At 50.0% G+C, this 19911-nt stretch overlaps 1 protein-coding gene across 4 annotated transcripts in view; it reads left to right on the top strand.

Moving 5' to 3' along the window:
- Window positions 1-19911, top strand: part of SDK2 (sidekick cell adhesion molecule 2) — a 313791-nt gene that overhangs the window by 205970 nt on the left and 87910 nt on the right. For all 4 annotated transcript variants that reach the window (XM_035301669.3, XM_035301668.3, XM_078374537.1 and 1 more), the window contains 7 exons: window positions 1697-1887; window positions 2026-2109; window positions 4536-4730; window positions 6335-6451; window positions 8566-8733; window positions 9922-10024; window positions 19531-19707. In XM_035301669.3, the coding sequence (XP_035157560.1) occupies window positions 1697-1887; window positions 2026-2109; window positions 4536-4730; window positions 6335-6451; window positions 8566-8733; window positions 9922-10024; window positions 19531-19707 (1035 nt within the window). The remainder of the gene's footprint in view (window positions 1-1696; window positions 1888-2025; window positions 2110-4535; window positions 4731-6334; window positions 6452-8565; window positions 8734-9921; window positions 10025-19530; window positions 19708-19911) is intronic.

The raw sequence follows: 19911 nt of genomic DNA, 5'->3' as shown, positions 1-19911 counted from the left end.
GCTCTTCCAATCCCAAGTTTCTCACAGCATGAAGTATTAGCCCATTTGCATTGCTATAAAGGAATACCTGAGACACAATGATTTGCAAAGAAAAGAGGTTTATTTGGCTCACGGCTTTGTAGGCTGTACATAAACCATGGAACCAGCATCTGCTTCTGGGGAGGCCTCAGGGAGCTTCCAATCATGGTGGAAGGAAAAAGGGGAGCCCACGTGTCTCACGGCAAGAGAAGTAACGAGAGAGAGGAGGAGGAGCTAGGGTGCTTTAAATAACCAGCTCTCACATGAGCTACAGAGTAAGAACTCACTGCAGGCTGGGCACGGTGGCTCACGCCTGTAATCCCAGCACTTTGGGAGGCTGAGGCGGGCGGATCACGAGGTCAAGAGATCAAGACCATCCTGGCCAACATGGTGAAACCCCATCTCTACTAAAATACAAAAACTAGCTGAGCATGGTGGCACAGGCCTGTAATCCCAGCACTTTGGGAGGCTGAGGCGGGCAGATCACGAGGTCAAGAGATCAAGACCATCCTGGCCAACATGGTGAAACCCCATCTCTACTAAAATACAAAAACTAGCTGGGCATGGTGGCACAGGCCTGTAGTCCTGCTCAGGAGGCTGAGGCAGGAGAATTGCCTGAACCAGGAGGCAGAGGTTGCAGTGAGCCCAGATCATGCCACCATACTCAAGCCTGGTGCCTGGCGACAAATCGAGACTCTGTCTCAAAAAAAAAAAACTCCATCAGCAAGGGAGTAACACCAAGCCAATCACGAGGGACGCACCCCCATGACCCAGCACCTCCCACCAGGCCCCACCTCCAACATTGGGGATCACGCTTCCACATGAGACTTGGAGGGGACACAGATGCAAACCCCGGCACATGAGCAAGGCCAGCAGGATGCAACCGTGCAGCAAAGGCCCTAAGAAGCCCCGCAGCAAAGAACCCGCCCAGCATCACTCAAGCCGCTGTTTCCCAAATATAGGTGGCCACAGAGCTCCTTTTCCACGGGGCCCCTCTGAATACCCCATGGTGCTAGCAGGGGCTCACTTTGGAAGATCCACCCTCAAGGACTCAGCAGGTGGAAAGCCTGGCAGACCAAGTCTCAGAGGGCTGGTAGTGCAGGGGTTGGGATAGAGGAAAGCCAGGCCAGACTCACACCGCTCTCCTCTCGCAGTTGTGGGTGGGTTTGTCTGTCTGTCTGTCTGTCTGTCTGTCTGTCTGTCTGATCTGTCCTTATTTCCCCTTTTCAAACTCTGGGTATTTCATGTTTCTGTCACTTGCCCTCACCCTCATGTCCTCCATGTTGTGGTTGGATGGGGCACAGCACACAGGAAAAACCAGAAAAAGGAGCTGCAAGCCAAGCCGCTTTCCTGCTTTGCCTGAGCTGCCGAGCCCAGGCAGGACCGAATCCCAAGGCCATCAGCAAGCCCTGTTCCAAGCATTCCACTGGCACCAGTGCATTCATCTTAGCTACAACCCCCGGGGCAGGCACAGATGCACCCACTTTATAGAAGAGGAAACTGAGACCCAGATCCCTGTAGGAACTTGCCCGAGATCTTGCATCCACAAAGTGGTAGGAAGGTGGCAAACTTAGGCAGCCCGGCTCCCGAGCCCACACTCCTTGCCAACCCCGGCCCTGCCTCTCGGGCCTCCGGGCATCCTCATGGCTGAACACTGGCCTTCCCCTGCCCTCCACAGGCCCCTGATCAAGCTGCACATCATTTGGAAGAAGGACGGGGTGTTGCTGTCAGGCGGCATCAGCGACCACAACCGCCGGCTCACCATCCCCAACCCCACCGCCAGCGACGCGGGCTACTATGAGTGTGAGGCTGTCCTGCGCAGCAGCAGCGTCCCTTCTGTGGTCCGGGGTGCCTACCTCTCCGTGCTGGGTGAGACAGGGCAGGGCTGCTCGGGCTCCCCTGAGGGGTAGGGGTAGCATGCTGAGGGGCCTCCTTATGGGTGACCCACACTGTGGCTGGATGAAGGGAGCACGGCTCTGATCCCCTCCCCGGTCCTTCCTCCAACAGAACCACCTCAGTTTGTCAAAGAGCCAGAAAGACACATCACTGCAGAGATGGAGAAAGTGGTGGACATCCCCTGTCGGGCCAAAGGTAATGAGGTAGCACAGATGGAGGGGGACAAAGACCCCAGTCCCTCAGCCTCTCTTGTCCTTGTCATGAACATTTCCACATCCCAGCTGCTTCTCACGACCGTGTCACTAAGAATAGTCTGGCTGGCTGTCTGAGCAGGCACCCCGGGAAACAAACAGGCCAAATTACCGTATTCTCGGGCTGGAAATCAACCTTTACGGTACCGTAACTCGAGGGTTACAAATGAACCCAAATTACCATAATTTCAGGACAGGTGACAGACCCAAATTGCCCATAATTTGAGAGCCGTAGACAATGCCAAATTACCATAATGCCAGAACCAGCAGCACCCGGACGCGCCTCACCTGAGATGTGTCTTATAAGCTTGGCCTATTTCCCGGGTCATTTTGCTCCGTCTCCTCTGCCGGCTCCCCCCACTATTCCTACTTAACCCCCGCTTGGAAGAGTTCCTGAAGAATTTCTGCTTTCCCCTTCCCCACCGTCCTCCCTTCTGATTCAGTTCCACCAAAAGACAGCCGCAGCCAGGGTGAAATGTAGGATGATAAAGAGAGAAAAGTGTGCACGGTGGGACACGCTGAGCAAAGGGGCAAAATGTAGCTCTGCAGGAGTGAGAATTGCGCTGGAGGGGATGAGTAATGACTTCCCTTCTGAGAATCCACGAGGGGAAGGCAAAGATCCATCCAGGCAGGCAGCAAATGTTTTTTGAGGGCTTACCATGTGCCGATAGCGTCCTCAGGAGTGGGGAGACATGGAATAAACCAAACAGCCAGATCCCTAACATTCTCAGGAGGGAGACGGGAAGGCCAATAAACAAATAAAGATACCTTATTTCACTTCATCTAAAATGCCATGGGTTGTAAGATGCCCCATTATTTTATGTACCACTAAGAAAGAAAAAAGACACCCAATTAAATTATGACATGCTGTCGATTATAAGACATGTCCTGATCTCAGAGACGTGACTGAGGGAAAGAGCACATGGTGGAATGAAGCATCACAGGCTGTCAGGATGGGGAGTCCTGGGGAGGGAAGGCAAGCAGGCTTAGGGGGGACGGGGCCGTGAGGTACTCCTTGGGACAGGGCGTGGTCCACTCTTCCAGGGAGGTCACTTTTGAGCAGACATCTGGAGAGACTAAGGGGAGGGCTGGGGGAACTTCTTCTTTTTTTTTTTTTTTTTTCCTTTTTTGTCGATATGGAGTCTTGCTCTGTCACCCAGGCTGGAGTGCAGTGGCACAATCTCGGCTCATTGCAATCTCTGCCTCCTGAGTTCAAGAGATTCTCCTGCCTCAGCCTCCCCAGTAGCTGGGACTACAGGCATGCACCAGCACACCCGGCTAATTTTTCTATCTTTAGTAGCGACAGGGTTTACCATGTTGGTCAGGTTGGTCTTGAACTCCTGAACTCAAGTGATCCACCCGCCTCAGCCTCCCAAAGTGCTGAGATTATAGGTGTGAGCCACCTCACCCAGCCCGGCTGGGGGAACTTCTGAAAACAACATGCCAGGCTGAGAGGACAAGAGGAGGCTCCTTTCACCTCCATGTGCAAAGCGGGAATGGGGGCTTCCAAGTGCCCCCAGAGAACACTGGATCCTCTATGTACTCTCAAACACAGGCTGCCATGGGTTTGGGGAAGCATGCTCCACTTGGGGGTTCCCAGAGCACACGGGTCTGCTAAGTACTTCAATAAAAAATAAGAAATTGGGCCAGGTACAGTAGCTCATACCTATAATTCCAGCACTTTGGGAGGCCGAGGCGGGTGGATCACCTGAGGTTGAGAGTTCAAGACCAGCCTGACCAACATGGAGAAACCCCGTCTCTACTATAAATATAAAATTAGCCAGCCGTGGTGGTGCATGCCTGTAATCCCAGCTACTGGTGAGGCTGAGGCAGGAGAATCTCTTGAACCTGGAAGGTAGAGATTACAGTGAGCCAAGATCACGCCACTGCACTCCAGCCTGGGCAACAAGAGCGAGACTCCATCTCAAAAGTTTTAAAAATAAAAAATAAATAAGAAAGCCCAGGTGCAGTGGCTCATGCCTGCCATCCCAGCACTTTGGGAGGCTGAAGTGGGAGGAACGCTTGAAACCAAGAGTTCTAGACTGACCTGGACAACATAGCAAGACCCCATCTCTACACAAGTAGAAATAAAAATAAAACAAATAAGAAATTAGTTTGTCCAATCCAGCATTTCCATGCTGCCCTGATCCCAGGATATTTACTATATCCCAAAGACTTCGAGAATTGCCACTCTAAGAGCATCCTCTCCATCTCCCAAGACCCAAAGTGGCACCCCTGAGAAGGTTCTAGACACCCAGATTCACCAGGGACCCCCTGGCAGATTTCCCAGCCCAGCTTCTCCCATGCACCCCTGGGAGGCGGTGAGGAGGCAGGAGGCGGATTGACGGTGGGCCCACGTCTCCCCCACAGGTGTGCCACCACCCTCCATCAGCTGGTACAAGGATGCCGCAGTGGTGGAGGTGGAGAAGCTGGCCCGCTTCCGGCAGCGCAGCGATGGGGGCCTGCAGATCAGTGGCCTGGTGCCCGACGACACCGGCATGTTCCAATGCTTCGCCCGCAATTCGGCCGGCGAGGTGCAAACTTCCACCTACCTAGCTGTCACCAGTAAGTCGGGCCTCCCTTATCCTGCCCCTGAGTCCTTCCCAAGACACGGCTTTCTTCCGAGGTCTTCCAAGGGGCCTCTTGAGCACAGCATGCTCCATTATGCAGACAGGATCCCCAAAAGCTGCCCGCTGCCCAGCACCCTGGGGGCACATGCCAGTTACCCCTGCTGCTTCTGCAGCCTTGAGTCCAGCACCCTGGAAGAATCTCCAGTCCCTAGAAGTTCTCTCCAATGTCCTGGGGCCCAGGTTGGGTTCGTGGCTTTTTGAGAAAAGGAGCTATGAAACCAGCCAGGTATACCAGCCCTGGCATTTCAGCTGTCCCTGGGTTCCAGGCAGGGCTGAATCGACCCCATTCCCTAGCTCAGAGGACCTGCTCATGTTTCCAAAGAAGAGAACTAGTGCTTTTCTCTTAGTTCTCCCGCTTGCAAATCCCTTTCCCCTTGGAGTCTCTGTCAGGGATTGTCACAGTAGCCCCGGCTGCTTCACGGAGCTGTTTAAGCCATCAAAGGTGACCCTGTGGGCGGTGCGCGGTGGCTCACACCTGTAACCCCAGCACTTTGGGAGGCCAAGGCGGGCGGATCGCTCGAGCCCAGGAGTTTGAGACCAGCCTGGGCAACATGGCAAAACCTCGTCTACCAAAAATACAAAAAATTAGCCGGGCATGGTGGCACACACCTGTACTCCCAGCTACGTGGGACGCTGAGGTAGGAGGACTGCTTAAGCCCAGGAGTCAGAGGTTGCAGTGAGCCAAGATGGCACCACTGCACTCATGCCTGGGTGACAGAGTGAGACTCTGTCTCAAAAAAAAAAAAGGGCAGGGGGGGAAGATGATACTGTGAGTGGCCCACGGCGCAAAGTTCTGTGTAAGTACAGAGCACAGTGCGCTCCTCTGGGCAGCATGGGATGTTCAGGGATGTCCTTGAGCCCCACACGGTTTGTCACCCAGACCCACAGAGGCCTCAGATGGGGCAGCCGTGGGGCAGGGGGCTTTTGGGTGTGCCCCGAAGATGGCTACCAAGGGGCTGCTGTCTTGCTTCTGGCTTCCCAGCACAGATGAACCTAGCTCTGTTCCCATGCCTGTCTGGCAAGCTCCTTCCTCGAGGGCTGGGATAAGGCGAGGGGAGTGCAGAGCCAGGAGGCTGCCCCGACGCTACACAGGGCCAAGGCTGATTGGAGTTCCTGGGGCAGGGCCACTTAGAAAGTGACTGAAGTCCCCCTCTTGGCTGCGGCTGTTTTTCTTTTAAGCAGCCAGAGCCTTCCTTTCATTGTTGGCTCATGAACCCCAATAACCTCGTCAGGGAGGATGTGAACTGCCCTCTGGGGTCTTCAGTTTCCCCCATATGTAGGCCTGAGAATCCAAGCAGGGTGTCACTGGTGTCACCTGGGTCCCTCCACAGGGCAGGTGGCATAGGGGAGTCCTCATGGCCCCTTGGGCTTCTTTTCAACACTGGGGCCCCATGAAGATGCTAACATCCTTCCTCATGGAGGGCCCCTCACCATGGCAGGGGAGGATGAGGGACTGACCCTCGGTGGGCCTCCCTGAACCTCTGGCTTGGGGCACTGCTTCCAGGCTGTGGCTAAAAGGCCCCACTTCTCTGTTTGCAGGCATCGCCCCCAACATCACCAGAGGCCCCCTGGACAGCACGGTGATCGATGGCATGTCAGTGGTGCTAGCATGTGAGACCTCGGGGGCGCCCCGGCCAGCTATCACTTGGCAGAAAGGTAGATGGGACAGACCTTCAGAGAGTGTGGCCATGTGATGGCCTAGGACAGTCTTCAGAACTAGGTTCTGGAACCAGTCAGGTTGGGTTCCCCAGGTACACTTGCGAAGGTGGTGCACTGCACAACCCAAGAGAGCATCTCAATGGGGCGCGGTGACTCATGCCTGTAATCCTAGCACCTTGGGAGGCCGAGGCTGGCAGATTGCCCTGAGGTCAGGAGTTCAAGACCAGCCTGGCCCAAAGTGCTGAAACCCTGTCTCTACTAAATATACAAAAATTAGCCAGGTGTTGTGGCAGGTGGCTGTAATCACAGCTACTCAGTGGGCTGAGATAGGAGAATCACTTGAACCTGGGAGGGAGAGGCTACAGTGAGCCAAGATGGCGCTATTGCACTCCAGCCTAGGCAACAGAGCAAGACTCCATCTCAAACAAAAAAAAAAAAAGAGAGAGAGAGAGAGTATCCCTTACATTTCAGCCTTGCCAGGCTCAAGGCCCAGCTTTTCATCTTCCAGGACCTGCTACCTGGGTGTTATGAACTCACTCTGAGCCTCGGGTTCCCCATCTGTAAACCAGTGACGATAATATACATACCCCAGGGTGACGCGAAGACTAGACTGTAGCATGCACGTGAGGGGCCCGCATTGTGCCTGGGAGCAAAATAAGATGATGAATCTTATTCTGGCAGTGGCTATCACCAGTGCAGGTAGGAGGCCATCCCTCCTACCCTGGGCAGCTCAGAGGGCTCCAGACGGCAGAGCCAGCAAAGCCCAAGCCACCTCCCCAAGTCCATCTGCCCTGTGTGCTTCCTCTTCTCCACTTCTCTTCGTGACTCTCCCTGCACGCACACACACACACACACACACACACACACACACGCCAACATAGTTGCTCCTTCACACCTGCAAGCCCCAGCTCAGAGGTGCCTCCTTCAAGGACTCGCCCTGCCCCAGCCCCCAGCCTTTCCCTTGAGCCCTGCTTCCCCCAGCCCTCCCCTTGAGCCCTGCCTCCCCAGCCCTCCCCTTGAGCCCTGCCTCCCCCAGCCGTCCCCTTGAGCCCTGCCTCCCCCAGCCCTCCCCTTGAGCCCTGCCTCCCCCAGCCGTCCCCTTGAGCCCTGCCTCCTATACTCCCCACCTTCTCACACACTGGTCATCGGCTTATTCACCTGGCTCATGGCCTGTCTCCCTGCAAAGTGAGGGGCATCGGTTTTGACCACTACTATCTCCTAGGACCTGGAACAGGGTCTGGCACACAGTGGCCACTCAATTAACATTTGTGGGGATAATATGGGCACACCTAGGCTCGTGCTTACACATGGAAATAAACACATCCACCAACACACTCAGCAGTGCACTGCGCCTGCACACATGTACAAATGAACACTCTCAACCCCCAGCTGCACACATGGAGATTCCCCTCCGCACAGAGAGGGGGGTTTTCTTTAAAACAGACATAGTCACAAAGACCGACATTCGCAGGCTCACTCCCGCAGGTGCACCTGCACTCTCTCTTTCTCCCCCTCTTTCTCCAGCCAGGACCCTCCCAGGTTGGGCACCAGGCTCCCTGGGTCCCCTGCAGAAGGAGGTCCGTCCCGGTCAGGGCTGCTGCTGGGGGACACCGTGTCCCTCTCTACCCCACCCCCACTCCAGGCGGCTCCCATCACTTCCCTCCCCTCCCTTGAAGGTGACTCTCTCCAGAAGCATCCTGCCGCAGGATGCCTGTCATCACCTTGTCAGAGCTGTCCCCCCCCCAGCCCCCCCACCCAGGTGCCAGCTGCCTCTGAGGGCTGTGCCGGGCTGCTGCTCACCGTCATCAGAAAACTGCGCCCCCTTCTCTGGTGAAGGGCACATGGTGTGGCTGGCACAGGAGCACTGGGGGACATCGGCACTGGGCTGCCTGCTCTGAGACCCTATGCCCTCGTGCCCATCCCTAAGCCAGAAAGCTCTCCGGGTCTCAGCCCCCATCCCAGCCCCACTGCCATCTGTCCTCATTCCTTCCAGCATTTCCAGAAACAGGGGCCTGCAGGGCCCACGCTTCCCTGGAGAAGCCACAGAGGGACAGGTGTGCCCTTGGTCGGGGGGAGGCTACAGGCCGACCCTCACTGTGTTTTGCCCTCAGGGGAACGCATCTTGGCCAGCGGCTCCGTGCAGCTGCCTCGCTTCACGCCCCTGGAGTCAGGCAGCCTTCTCATCAGCCCCACACACATCTCCGATGCGGGGACCTACACCTGCCTGGCAACCAACTCTCGGGGGGTCGACGAGGCCTCGGCAGACCTAGTTGTTTGGGGTGAGTGTGCAGAGCCACAGAGCTTAATACATCTGTGTGTGCATGTGTACAAGCCATGGGGCTTTATACATCTCATGTGTACAAGCCACGGGGCTCTATACATCCGTGTGTGTGTGTGTGTGTGTGTGTGTGTGTGTGTGTGTAAAAGCCATGGAGCTCTATACATCCGTGCGTGCGTGTATACAAGCCACGGGGCTTTATACATCCATGCTTGCATGTGTACAAGCCACAGGGCTTTATACATCCGTGGGTGTGTGTGTGTACAAGCCACGGGGCTTTATACATCCGTGTGTGCGTGTGTACAAGCCACGAGGCTTTATACATCTGTGTGTGCGTGTGTACATCCCTGCAGCCGCTGAGGGCTCGGGACAGCTACGGAGCTGTCCCGGCTCACACCACCAGGGTCTCCACCCCATTGTCTGTCCCAGCCAGGGCCCTTCTCATCAGAGGGACAGTGACAAAGTGATTCAGAGCCCAGGGACTAGGGATGCTTTGCCAATGATGCCATGCTTGGCCAGCTTGAGAGAACACTGAGGTTATAGGAGAGTTGTCTTCATATACTTTAGGGCAGAAATTGGCAAATTTTTTCAAGAAAGAGCCAGATCGTAAATATTTTAAGCTTTGTGGGCCAGACAGTCTCTGTCACAAGTACTCAACTAACTTCCGTTTTATCTAGAAAGCAGCCACAGACGGTACGTCATGCAGTGGGCAGAGCCGTGTTCCAGTAAGGGTTTATTTAGCCAGAAAGGCCACCTGCCGGATTGGGCCCCCAGCCTGTAGTTAGCCGACCCCTGCTGTAACGGAACTTCTCACGTCACTTCCAACTTGGGATCCACCCCCAAGATACCTGTGGGCCACTTGTCTGGGCTGAGCCTAGGGGCCCTGGTGGGTGAAGCACTAGACTGGAAAAACCCTATTTTGACCCTGGCCAGACCACTGATATGCTAAAAATACAATCCTGATTATCCATAGAATTTGGTCTCTCAATCCCACCCATGGTTTGTGAGAGCAAAATTTCATAAGCCCCCACTATGATGCGGCTTTGAGAATTAAAGTACCAGGGAGCGTGTTGTTCTTTAACCATTTGGGGACTTTCGCTATGGTATCTGGTCTGCCTTCATCCACTCAGAGTCCAGCCACACGGCCCCACACCCCTTCTCACCATGCTGTCTCCGCTGTCCCTTTCAGCCCGGACCCGCATCACCAAGCCGCCCCAGGACCAGAGCGTCATCAAGGGCACCCAGGCCTCCATGGTGTGTGGAGTGACCCACGACCCCCGGGTGACCATCAGGTACTGGCCCCTGCTGTTGACTCCAGGCCAGAGGGGAGGGGGCACGTCTGGCAGTGGCCTGCCGCTGGGCAAGTGTCCACACCAGGGAGGTGAGAGCTGCAGAGCCACACCTGCTCCTGGGCAGAGGAGCTGAGTGCAGGGCTGAGAGGTAGGGGATGCAAAGTGAATACCTGGGAGCTGAGCTACCCTGGGCTGAGTTAAGCCAGTTTCCAAAGTGGGAGGGAAAGAGGAAGAGATGCAGAAAGATGAAGGAAAGAGGAATGGAGGAGGGGGCGAGGAAGGGGGAAAGAAAGAGGCTTGTGGGTTGGTAAGCACAAAAGGCAGGGAGTTGCCCTCTCTGGCTAGTGTCCCCCACCCCACCCCAAGGCTTAGGCCCTCTGGCCTCTGAATGGGCAGCGGAGGGGTCTGGGCAGGCAGACATGAGTCAGCTATAGGGGTGGGGCAGGAGATGAGTCCTGGGGGAAGCCTCCCAGAGAGGCACATGAGGGAAATTGAGCGTCCATCCCGAGGTCACCCCACCATCTGCCAGGGCCAAGCCGGGTAGGGGGGACACTGACAAGGGACTTGGCTTCCAGGGAACTCAGTCCCGCTGTGGAAGCCACTAAAGGGGCTGGGAGGAAGCAGCCAAGAAAGGTATAAAAGCCGGGACCCCTCCCATGCCCCTGGACCAAACCCTGCCCCCACCCCCAAGGCTTTGGAAGCTTAAACCAAGAGGAAACCGCCTGTCTTCTCTGCCTTGAGCTCCAGAATGCTGAGGGAAATGCAACTGCGTCCTTAGAAATAAATATTCCCTGCATGTTGCTTCTCTATATTATGAGCAATACCACTGTCAAAGCAACTGGCATCGAGGCTGGAAGGGGCCGGCACTCCTGCACTGGCAGAAATGGCCTCCTTCTCCTAGAGTCGGAGGCAGCTGCGTCCTGGGGCGCCATCTGGTGGCCACTGGGCCTGTGACAGTCTGTACAGCCACATTAAATCGGGAGCCCGGGTTGGCACTAGGGGCTCTGGGCTTTCGGCCAACACTGATTCTCAGAGAACACATCGGAGGCCCCAGTTTGAGAAACACCTCATTAAGTGTTGGCCACTTAAGGCGGTCATCGTGTGATGCTAGCACGAATGCAAAAATGTACGTAGATGTGTTAATAGTTAGAAGATTGTTGACAGAGATTCCAGAATATGCTTATTTCTGGGTTTGACAGATTTTTCTTTAAAAATTAACAGACAGACTGTAAGAAAGGTCCTGGGAGAGAACCCATGTAGAATACTGCTGTGCATCTCAGGCCCATTCATTATGTAGTAGCTATACTTTTAGCGTTCAGTAATTGGGAAATTCTGTAATAACAAAAGGCTGTATGTATCAGTTCAGTACACTTTAAATCAGATTTTATTTATAAAAATGTCATCTTTATAAAGATGACTTATTTATAAAAGTGCCAACTTATATTTGAGAAAACATGCATTGTATTCGTTCTCTAGACAGTTACTGATGCATGATGAGATTCAGGGGTTTCTTACAATGTAACCCTTAGACCGGCTCTCTAGCGCCCCTCCTCCCCCAGTGACCTACAGGTCAGAAATCCGTGTTCCAGATTACTGAAGGGGGGTTCTCACCTTAAATAGAATTAACCATCTAGGGCCATCTTTTCAAGATGGGGGTGGGGAGAAGAATCATCCCCTCATTCCCCCCTAAAATTGGCAATGTCTATGCCCAAGGCCACTATGCCCTGTAGCTCCCACCCCAGCCTGTCTTCCTTAGACGTGTCTTGGGGGTGGGGTGGGACCCAGACCTCGGCACTTTTTTAATATATAAAATTAATATATTTTTTATTATGCTTTAAGTTATGGGGTAGATGTGCAGAACGTGAAGGCTTGTTACATAGATATACATGTGCCATGGTGGTTTGCTGCATCCATCTTGAGATAGATCTTGGGAATGGGGTGGGACCCAGACCTCAGCATTTTTAAAAAGCTCCCTGGGGGATTCTAATGTGTCACCAGGATTGAAAGCCCTGCTCTAGCTGTGAAACACAGCAGGAGGTGGGTGTGAACATAACTGCAGTTTCCCCCTTGAAAGGAATGGCCAAAACTGCAATTACTTTTGCACCAAATTAATACAAAATATCTCAACAACCAAATCAGACTAAAGTGCTGCCACTGAAGCCTGAGTAACATGTTCTCAGAGCAGAGCCGGGTGCAGGGGTGAGGGGCCAGGTGCAGGGGTGAGGGTCGGCCAGGTGCAGGGGTGAGGGTCGGGCCAGGTGCAGGAGTGAGGGCCGGGCCAGGTGCAGGGGTGAGGGTCGGCCAGGTGCAGGCGTGAGGGTCGGGCCGGGTGCAGGGGTGAGGGCCGGCCAGCTGCAGGCTTCCAGCATGAAAACCTCCAAAACGCTTTAAGAAAAAAGCACTTCTATGTGGGATCTGAGCCCAGAGCTGGACCAAATCTGATCAATCTACTTTTAGCCATTATTTTTGTGTGTGCGTGTGGAATTAATTACTCTCATAAGGGCTTTCTATATTTAATGGTCTGTGCTCTGCTGTCACTAAAATAAAGGTCCAAGTATATTCTGTGGAAGGCCAAAAGTAATGGTGATGAATTTTGACATGATCCTGAAGGGCTTCCCAAAATACATGTACTTGACCTGGACCTTAAAGGTTAGATAGGATTACAGAGGGCAGGGAGGTGCTTTAGAATCCTTTAGTCCTGGATTCCAGTGACTTCTTTCCTACCTTCTGCCCTTGAGGACCTAACCAGTTGATACCTATGTGTCCTTGGACTCTATTTTTTTGAGACATGATCCTGCTCTGTCACCCAGGCTGGAGTGCAGTGGCATGTTCATGGCTCACTGCAGCCTCCATCTCCTTGGCTCAAGTAATCCTTCCATTTCAGGCTCCTGAGTAGCTGAGGGACCACAGGCATAGGCCACCACACCTGGATACTTTTCTTATTTTTTTGTAGAAATGTGATCTCACTTTGTTGCCCAGGCTGGTCTCCAACTCCTGGGCTCAAGCAATTCTCCCACCTCAGCTGGGATTACAGGCATAAGCTACTGAACCTGGCTGACTCTAATTTTATTTTATTTTGGAAAAAAAGAAAAAGAAAGGAAAAAGAGAGAGAGAGAGAAAAATGAAGAAGAGGAAGAAAGAGGAAGAGGAAGAGGGAGAGAGAACGGGAGTGTTGCTTTATTGCCCTGGCTAGAATGCAGTCTAAAAATGGGTATTGAAAACCTCTTTTATGCCAGTAATTGTGCTTAATAATGGAGACAGGAAAAAATGAGGGAAGAAAATAACAAATAAGCAGCCAACCAGTATTTTATTTAAACCTGTGAGTAGGTGTGATGTGGTACTGTTGAGAGTGTATATTTTGTGTATTTAAAGTGGAGAGTTCTATAAATGTTTATTAAGTTTACTTGTTCCGGATCTGAGTTCAAGTCCTGGATATCCTTGTTAATTTTCTCTCTCATTGATCTATCTAATATTGATGTTGAAGTCTCCCACTATTATTGTGTGGGAGTCTAAGTCTCTTTATAAGTCTTATGTATCTGGGTGTTCCTGTATTGGGTGCATATATATTTAGGATCATTAGCTCTTCTTGTTGCATTGATCCTTTTACCATTATGTAATGATTGCCTCTTTTGATCTTTGTTGCTTTAAAATCTATTTTATCAGAGGCGAGAATTGCAACTCCTGCTTTTTATTTATTTATTTATTTTTGCTCTCCATTTGGTTGGTAAATCTTTCTCCATCCCTTTGAGTCTTTGTGTATCCTTGCATGTGAGGTGGGTCTGGATGTAGCATACTGATGGATTTTGGCTATGTCTTTTGATTGGGGGATTTAGTCTATTTAAATTTATGATTAATAATAATATATGTGAGTTTATTACTGCCATTTGATGTAAGCTGGCTGTTTTGCCCATTAGTTGATGTAAATTCTTCATTATGTTGATGCTCTTTGCTTTTTGGTATATTTTTGGAAAGGCTGGTTGTTTAATGCTTCTTTCAGAAGCTCTTGTAAAGCAGGCCTGGTGGTGATGAAATCTCTGAGTACTTGCTTGTTCACAAAAGATTTTATTTTTCCTTTGCTTGTGAAGCTTAGTTTGGCTGGATATGAAATTCTGGGTTGAAAGTTCTTTTCTTTAAGGATGTTGAATATTGGCCCCCACTCTCTTCTGGCTTGTAGAGTTTCTGCTGAGAGATCTGCTGTTGAGTCTGATAGGCTTCCCTTTGTGGGTAACCCGACCTTTCTCTCTGGCTGCCCTTAGTATTTTCTCCTTCATTTCAACCCTGGTGAATCTAACAATTATGTGCCTTGGGGTTGCTCTTCTTGAGTAATATCTTTGTGGTGTTCTCTGTATTGCCTGGAGTTGAATATCGTCCTGCTTTGCTAGGTTGGGAAAGTTTTCCTGGATAATATCCTGAAGAGTATTTTCCAGCTTGGATTCATTCTCTTCGTCATATTCAGGTACACCTATCAAACGTAGATTAGGTCTTTTCACGTAGTCCCATATTTCTTGGAGACTTTGCTCATTCCTTTTTTTTTTTTTTTTTTTTTAAGGCGGAGTTTCACTCTTGTTACCCAGGCTGGAGTGCCATGGCCCGATCTCGGCTCACCGCAACCTCCGCCTCCTGGGTTCAGGCAATTCTCCTGCCTCAGCCTCCTGAGTAGCTGGGATTACAGGCACACGCCACCATGCCCAGCTAATTTTTTGTATTTTTAGTAGAGACGGGGTTTCACCATGTTGACCAGGATGGTCTCGATCTCTTGACCTCGTGATCCACCCGCCTCGGCCTCCCAAAGTGCTGGGATTACATGCTCATTCCTTTTTATCCTTTTTACTCTATTCTTGTCTTCTCATTTTATTTCATTAAGTTGGTCTTTGACCTCTGATATCCTTTCTTCTGCTTGATCAATTCAGCTGTTAAAACTTGTGCTTACTTCGCAAAGTTCCCGTGTTGTGTTTTTCAACTCTGTTAATTCACTTATATTCCTCTCTTTATGTCTATTCTTGTTAGCATTTTATCAAATCTTTTTTCAAAGTTCTTAGTTTCTTTGCACTGGTTTAGAACAAGTTCTTTTAACTTGTTAATATTAATATTAATAGCATTATTAATATTAATAAATATTTTCATTTTTTCTTATTATACAACTAAGCCATTCCATTTTTGGAGAAAAACACAGAAAATTCTCATGAGCAAACAATTTTAAAAATGAGAAAGAAAAGGTAGAAATATCTGTTCCCTTCAATTCAAGATCATCACTAAAAATATCCGGATGTCATTTCAAACTAGAAAATGCTGTTTGTTAATCTGATTTTCCCTTAAGAACCTATTATGAGTCTCTTTCCACATAAATAAGTATTTTTGTGTAAACTTAATTGCATAATTATTCAGCAGTCCATTATGTGGATATGACATAATTTATGTTTACCAGTTCTCTATTGAAGGAATTTGGATTACTTCTAAAATTTTGCTAATATTAAGAAATATCGCTATTGGTCAGGCATGGTGGCTCACGCTTATAATCTTTGCACTCTGGGAGGCCAAGACAGGAGGATCACTTGAGTCCAGCCTGGGTAACATAGTGAGACCCCATCTCTAAAAAAAAAAAAAAAGAAGGAAAGAAAGAAAGAAAAACAGAACTACGAATGTCCTTGTGACTAAACCTTTTGGCACATCTTTGAGGTCCTGAGGGCTGTTATCACCTAAATCCAAAAGGACCCTGAAAATCACTTATCAAAACTGCTTAATCGCCAGTTATAGAACAGCAGATTGTTAGGAAAGTTTCTATCCTATTTGAATTGAATAAACTCATGGGTTGTTTTACTTTTTTCAACTTTTTTTATTATGAAAAATAATAGTAAGAGAATACTCAGTTTTGTAGGAACTCACCAAACTGTCTTCCAAAGTGGCAATATCCTTCTTCATTCCCACCAGCACTGAGTGAGCACTCTCCTTGCCTGCATTTGGTGGTGTCATTGCTCTGGTTTTTGGCCATTCTTCTCTTCCCCCCAGCCCCTTTTGAGACAGAGTTTCACTCTTGTCACCCAGGCTCAAGTGCAATGGTGTAATTTTGGCTCACTGCAACCTCCACCTCCCGGGTCCAAGCGATTCTCCTGCCTCAGCCTCCTGAGTAGCTGGGATTACAGGTGCCTGCCGCCAAACCCGGCTAATTTTGTGTTTTTAGTATAGATGGGGATTTACCACCTTAGCCAGACTGGTCTCGAACTCCTGGCCTCAGGTGATCCACCTGCCTCAGCCTCCCAAAGTGCTGGGATTATAGGCATGAGCCACCAAGCCCAGCCAGATTTTGGCCATTCTAATAGCTGTGTTGTGATGTCTCAGCATTGTTTTAATTCGCATTTCCCTAATGCCGTGCAATGTGCAACATCTTTTCACTTGCTTATTGGTCTTCTGTGTACCTTCTTTGGTGAGGCATCCATCAAGGGCTATTTTTTAATCAGATTGTTTTCGTATTGCTGGGTTCTAAGAGTTCTTCATATATTTTGGATAGCAGTGCTTGATCAGAGATATCATTTACAAGTATTTTCTTCTAGTGTGTGGCTTCTCTTTTTATTCTCTTGAAAGTGTCTGTGGAGGAGCAGCAATGTTTAATTTAGTGAAATCCAGCTTATCTGTTCTTTCCTTCATGGATTGTGCCTTGGGTGTCGTATTTAAAAAGTCATTGCCAAACCCAAGGTCATCTAGATTTTCCTCTGTATTATCTTCTAGGAGTTTTATAGCTTTGCATTTTACATTTAGGTCTGTGATCCAATTTGAGTTAATTTTTGTGAAGGGTGAAAGATCTGTGTCTGTCTAGTTTCTTTCTTTTTTCTTTTTTTTTCTTTCTTTTTTCTTTTTTTGCATGTGGTTGTCAAGCTCTTCCAGCACTGTTTGTTGAAAGTACTTCTTTTTTATTTTTGTCTTTTTTCTTGTTTTGTTTTTACATAATTGATTTATTAGAGAAACCAGGTTTTAAAAGACAGAGGTCAGCAATCTTTGCTGTGAAGGACCAAAGAGTAAACATTTTAGGCTTTAAGAGAACCATATGGTCTTGTCATGACTACTCAACTCTGCTTATGCCGCTAAAGCAGCCATATGTCAACAGATGGGCATGTCTGTGTTCTAACAAAACTTTATTTGCACAAGCAGGCAGCAGGTCCTGCTATGGAATATTCAACACTCTGGATTTGGCTGGCTGCTTTCTCGCGGTGCTGTTAAGCTGTTCTTCTATCCCCTGTATTTCTTTCAATTTCAGGAACTGCTCATTAGATTCACGTTCCGTTGTTTGGGCAGTTACTTCACAGGCAGTGATCTCTGCTTCCTAAGGCACCACATTCTGAAGCAGACTGTCTGCTCGCCACAGGTTGTTTCTTACATGGGAGTTACTCTCTGCAACTAAATTTGCTTTTAAGCAAAATTCTGCCCATCTTATGAGTGCTGGCAAGGGTAACTCCTTCCTAAATAAAGAGGTGAATTGAAGGGGATTGCTGTTGTTGATTTCTATATAGGTATTAAAAGCCTTCAAAACTAACTCAGTAATTTCACTGCTGATAATTTGTCCTTGAGGAAGTGACTGGGGATGAATGTAAACATTTCGCCATAAGGACCACAGCATTAACTGTGATACTAGAAAAGAAGGGGCTAAACTGGGTGTCCAGTGTTATGGGATCGGTTAAATTGCAAAGCAACTGTACTGAGACATGCGCATCCAATAAAAATGGTGGCGTGGAAATGTCACGTCAAAAAGAATTTATGATATTTTTATTGAGTCAAAAAGCAGCTTTAAAAACAGGATGGCTAGCCAGGCATGGTGGCTCAAGCCCGTAATTTCAGCACTTTGGGAGGCCAAGGCAGGTGGGTCACTTGAGGTCAGGAGTTTGAGACCAGTCCGGACAACATGGCGAAACTCCGTCCCTACTAAAAATACAAAAAAAATTAGCCAGGTGTGGTGGCGCAGGCCTGTAATCCCAGCAACTCGGGAGGCTGAAGCAGGAGAATCACTTGAACCTGGGAGGTGGAGGCTACAGTGAGCCAAGACTGCATCACAGCCCTCCAGCCTGGGCAGCAGAGAGAGACTCTGTCTAAAATAAATTAATTAATTTACAAATTAATTCACCCAATATCCAAAGCTGGAAAGTAGCAAAGCCAGCATTTGGCCTGAGAGTCTGACTCCTGAATGTAGCGGTGCCGCAGCACACTAACTTTCCAGGCAGGGAAGGAGAGTCTGGAAGACATGCGAGCACTCAAGTGTCAATCATGGTTCCCCACTATCGGAAAACGTTTGAGTTTTCTTTTTCCTTTCCTTTCTTTTTTTTTCTTACCTGTACTTTTCACTTTTCTGTTGGTTCTGCTTATGGTTTTTGCAGGGAAATTTTGTGTTTTTTTGAGACAGTTTTGCTGTGTCGCCCAGGCTGGAGTTCAGTGGAGATCTTGGCTCACTGCAACCTCCACTTTCCAGATTTAAACGATTCTCCTGCCTCAGCCTCAAGGATAGCTGGGATTACAGGTGCCCACCCCCATGCCTGGAAAGTGTTTGTGTTTTTAGGAGAGACAACGTTTTGCCTGTCTCTAGGCTGGTCTCGAACTCCTGACCTCAGGTGATCCACCCACCTCAGCCTCCCGAAGTGCTGAGATTACCAGTGTGAACCACCGTGGTTCTGCTTTATAACTTAAGTTTAAAACATTACAGAGTCACTCTTCCTAATTATCTGACATTCTGTAAACCCAGATAGTCCTGGGAGCCAGCAGCCCAGGCCCCCACCCTGTACCCCACTCAAATGGGGCTATTTGCAAAGCATCTCAGCCACCACCTGATTCCTCACACTTGTGCTGAGAAACAAGGCCAACCTTCCCTGGGGTTGCTGCGTGCCATCCTGCCCCCCATGGTGGGCACTTCCTGCATGTTGATGACAATGATAATGGTTGTATTTCCTCAAGAACAATTCCAGAGAAGATATTTTTTCTTGTCAGGCACTGGTGTGTGTGTAATTTCTCAAGCCCCTTTATACCGACTGACCGAAGCTAAAGTGATTTTTTGGACACTCAAGTCAATTTGTCACAGTGATGCATTGATATAATGATTCCCCTCGTAAAACTAATTCTGAAATGTAGTCTATGCGGAAATATGAATTTTTTTTTCCAGCTGTAATCTTTTAACCTCTTCAGAAGAATGCCTTTCACTGGCTGTTTTATGCTGGCTGTTTTGCAATCGCTTCTGGCCAGAAGCAGCAACGCTTTGACCCAACCTGAACTGAAGGTGTGACAACCAATGATGACTTGACTTAATGCGTTCACTCCCCTGGACACAGCACCCTCCCTGCAGGAGTGACGGGCTTCCAGCCTGCTCAGCCTTCGACAGTCCCTCTCCCTGGTCCCACTGTCCTGGCCGGCTATTGCCTGGAATTGTCCCCTGCCCAGCTTTGGAGCTAAATTCTCAGGACAAGCTCCAGGTGGAGTCCACCCCCGAGACACCTTCCTCTCCCTCTGTACTTAGGGGTTCTTCTTACTTTTAGGTATGTCTGGGAGAAGGACGGAGCCACCCTGGGCATGGAGAGCAATCCCCGTATCCGCCTGGATAGAAACGGCTCCCTGCACATCTCACAGACGTGGTCGGGAGACATCGGCACATACACGTGCCGGGTGATCTCAGCGGGAGGCAACGACTCTCGCAGTGCCCACCTGCGAGTCAGGTAAGGGCAGCCCTCCCAGGCCCAAGCAGGGGAGGTGCAGGCAATAGCAACTGGCAGGCTCAGAGTCAGCGAAGTCCCTTTTGTCAGATTCCCAGTGTGACCTGAACTGCTCAGCTTCACTCAGGACACGCCCCCAGGATCCTTCCAGGCCTTGCTCTCAGCTCAGTTAGGCCCCCCCTCAAGAGCAGGGGGTGTGAGGATGGC

Source organism: Callithrix jacchus, chromosome 5 (genome assembly GCF_049354715.1).
Source record: "Callithrix jacchus isolate 240 chromosome 5, calJac240_pri, whole genome shotgun sequence".
NCBI classification, from domain to species: Eukaryota; Metazoa; Chordata; class Mammalia; order Primates; family Cebidae; genus Callithrix; species Callithrix jacchus.
Note: the sequence above shows the minus strand (reverse complement) of the source record. Positions and strands in the feature narration are given on the sequence as shown.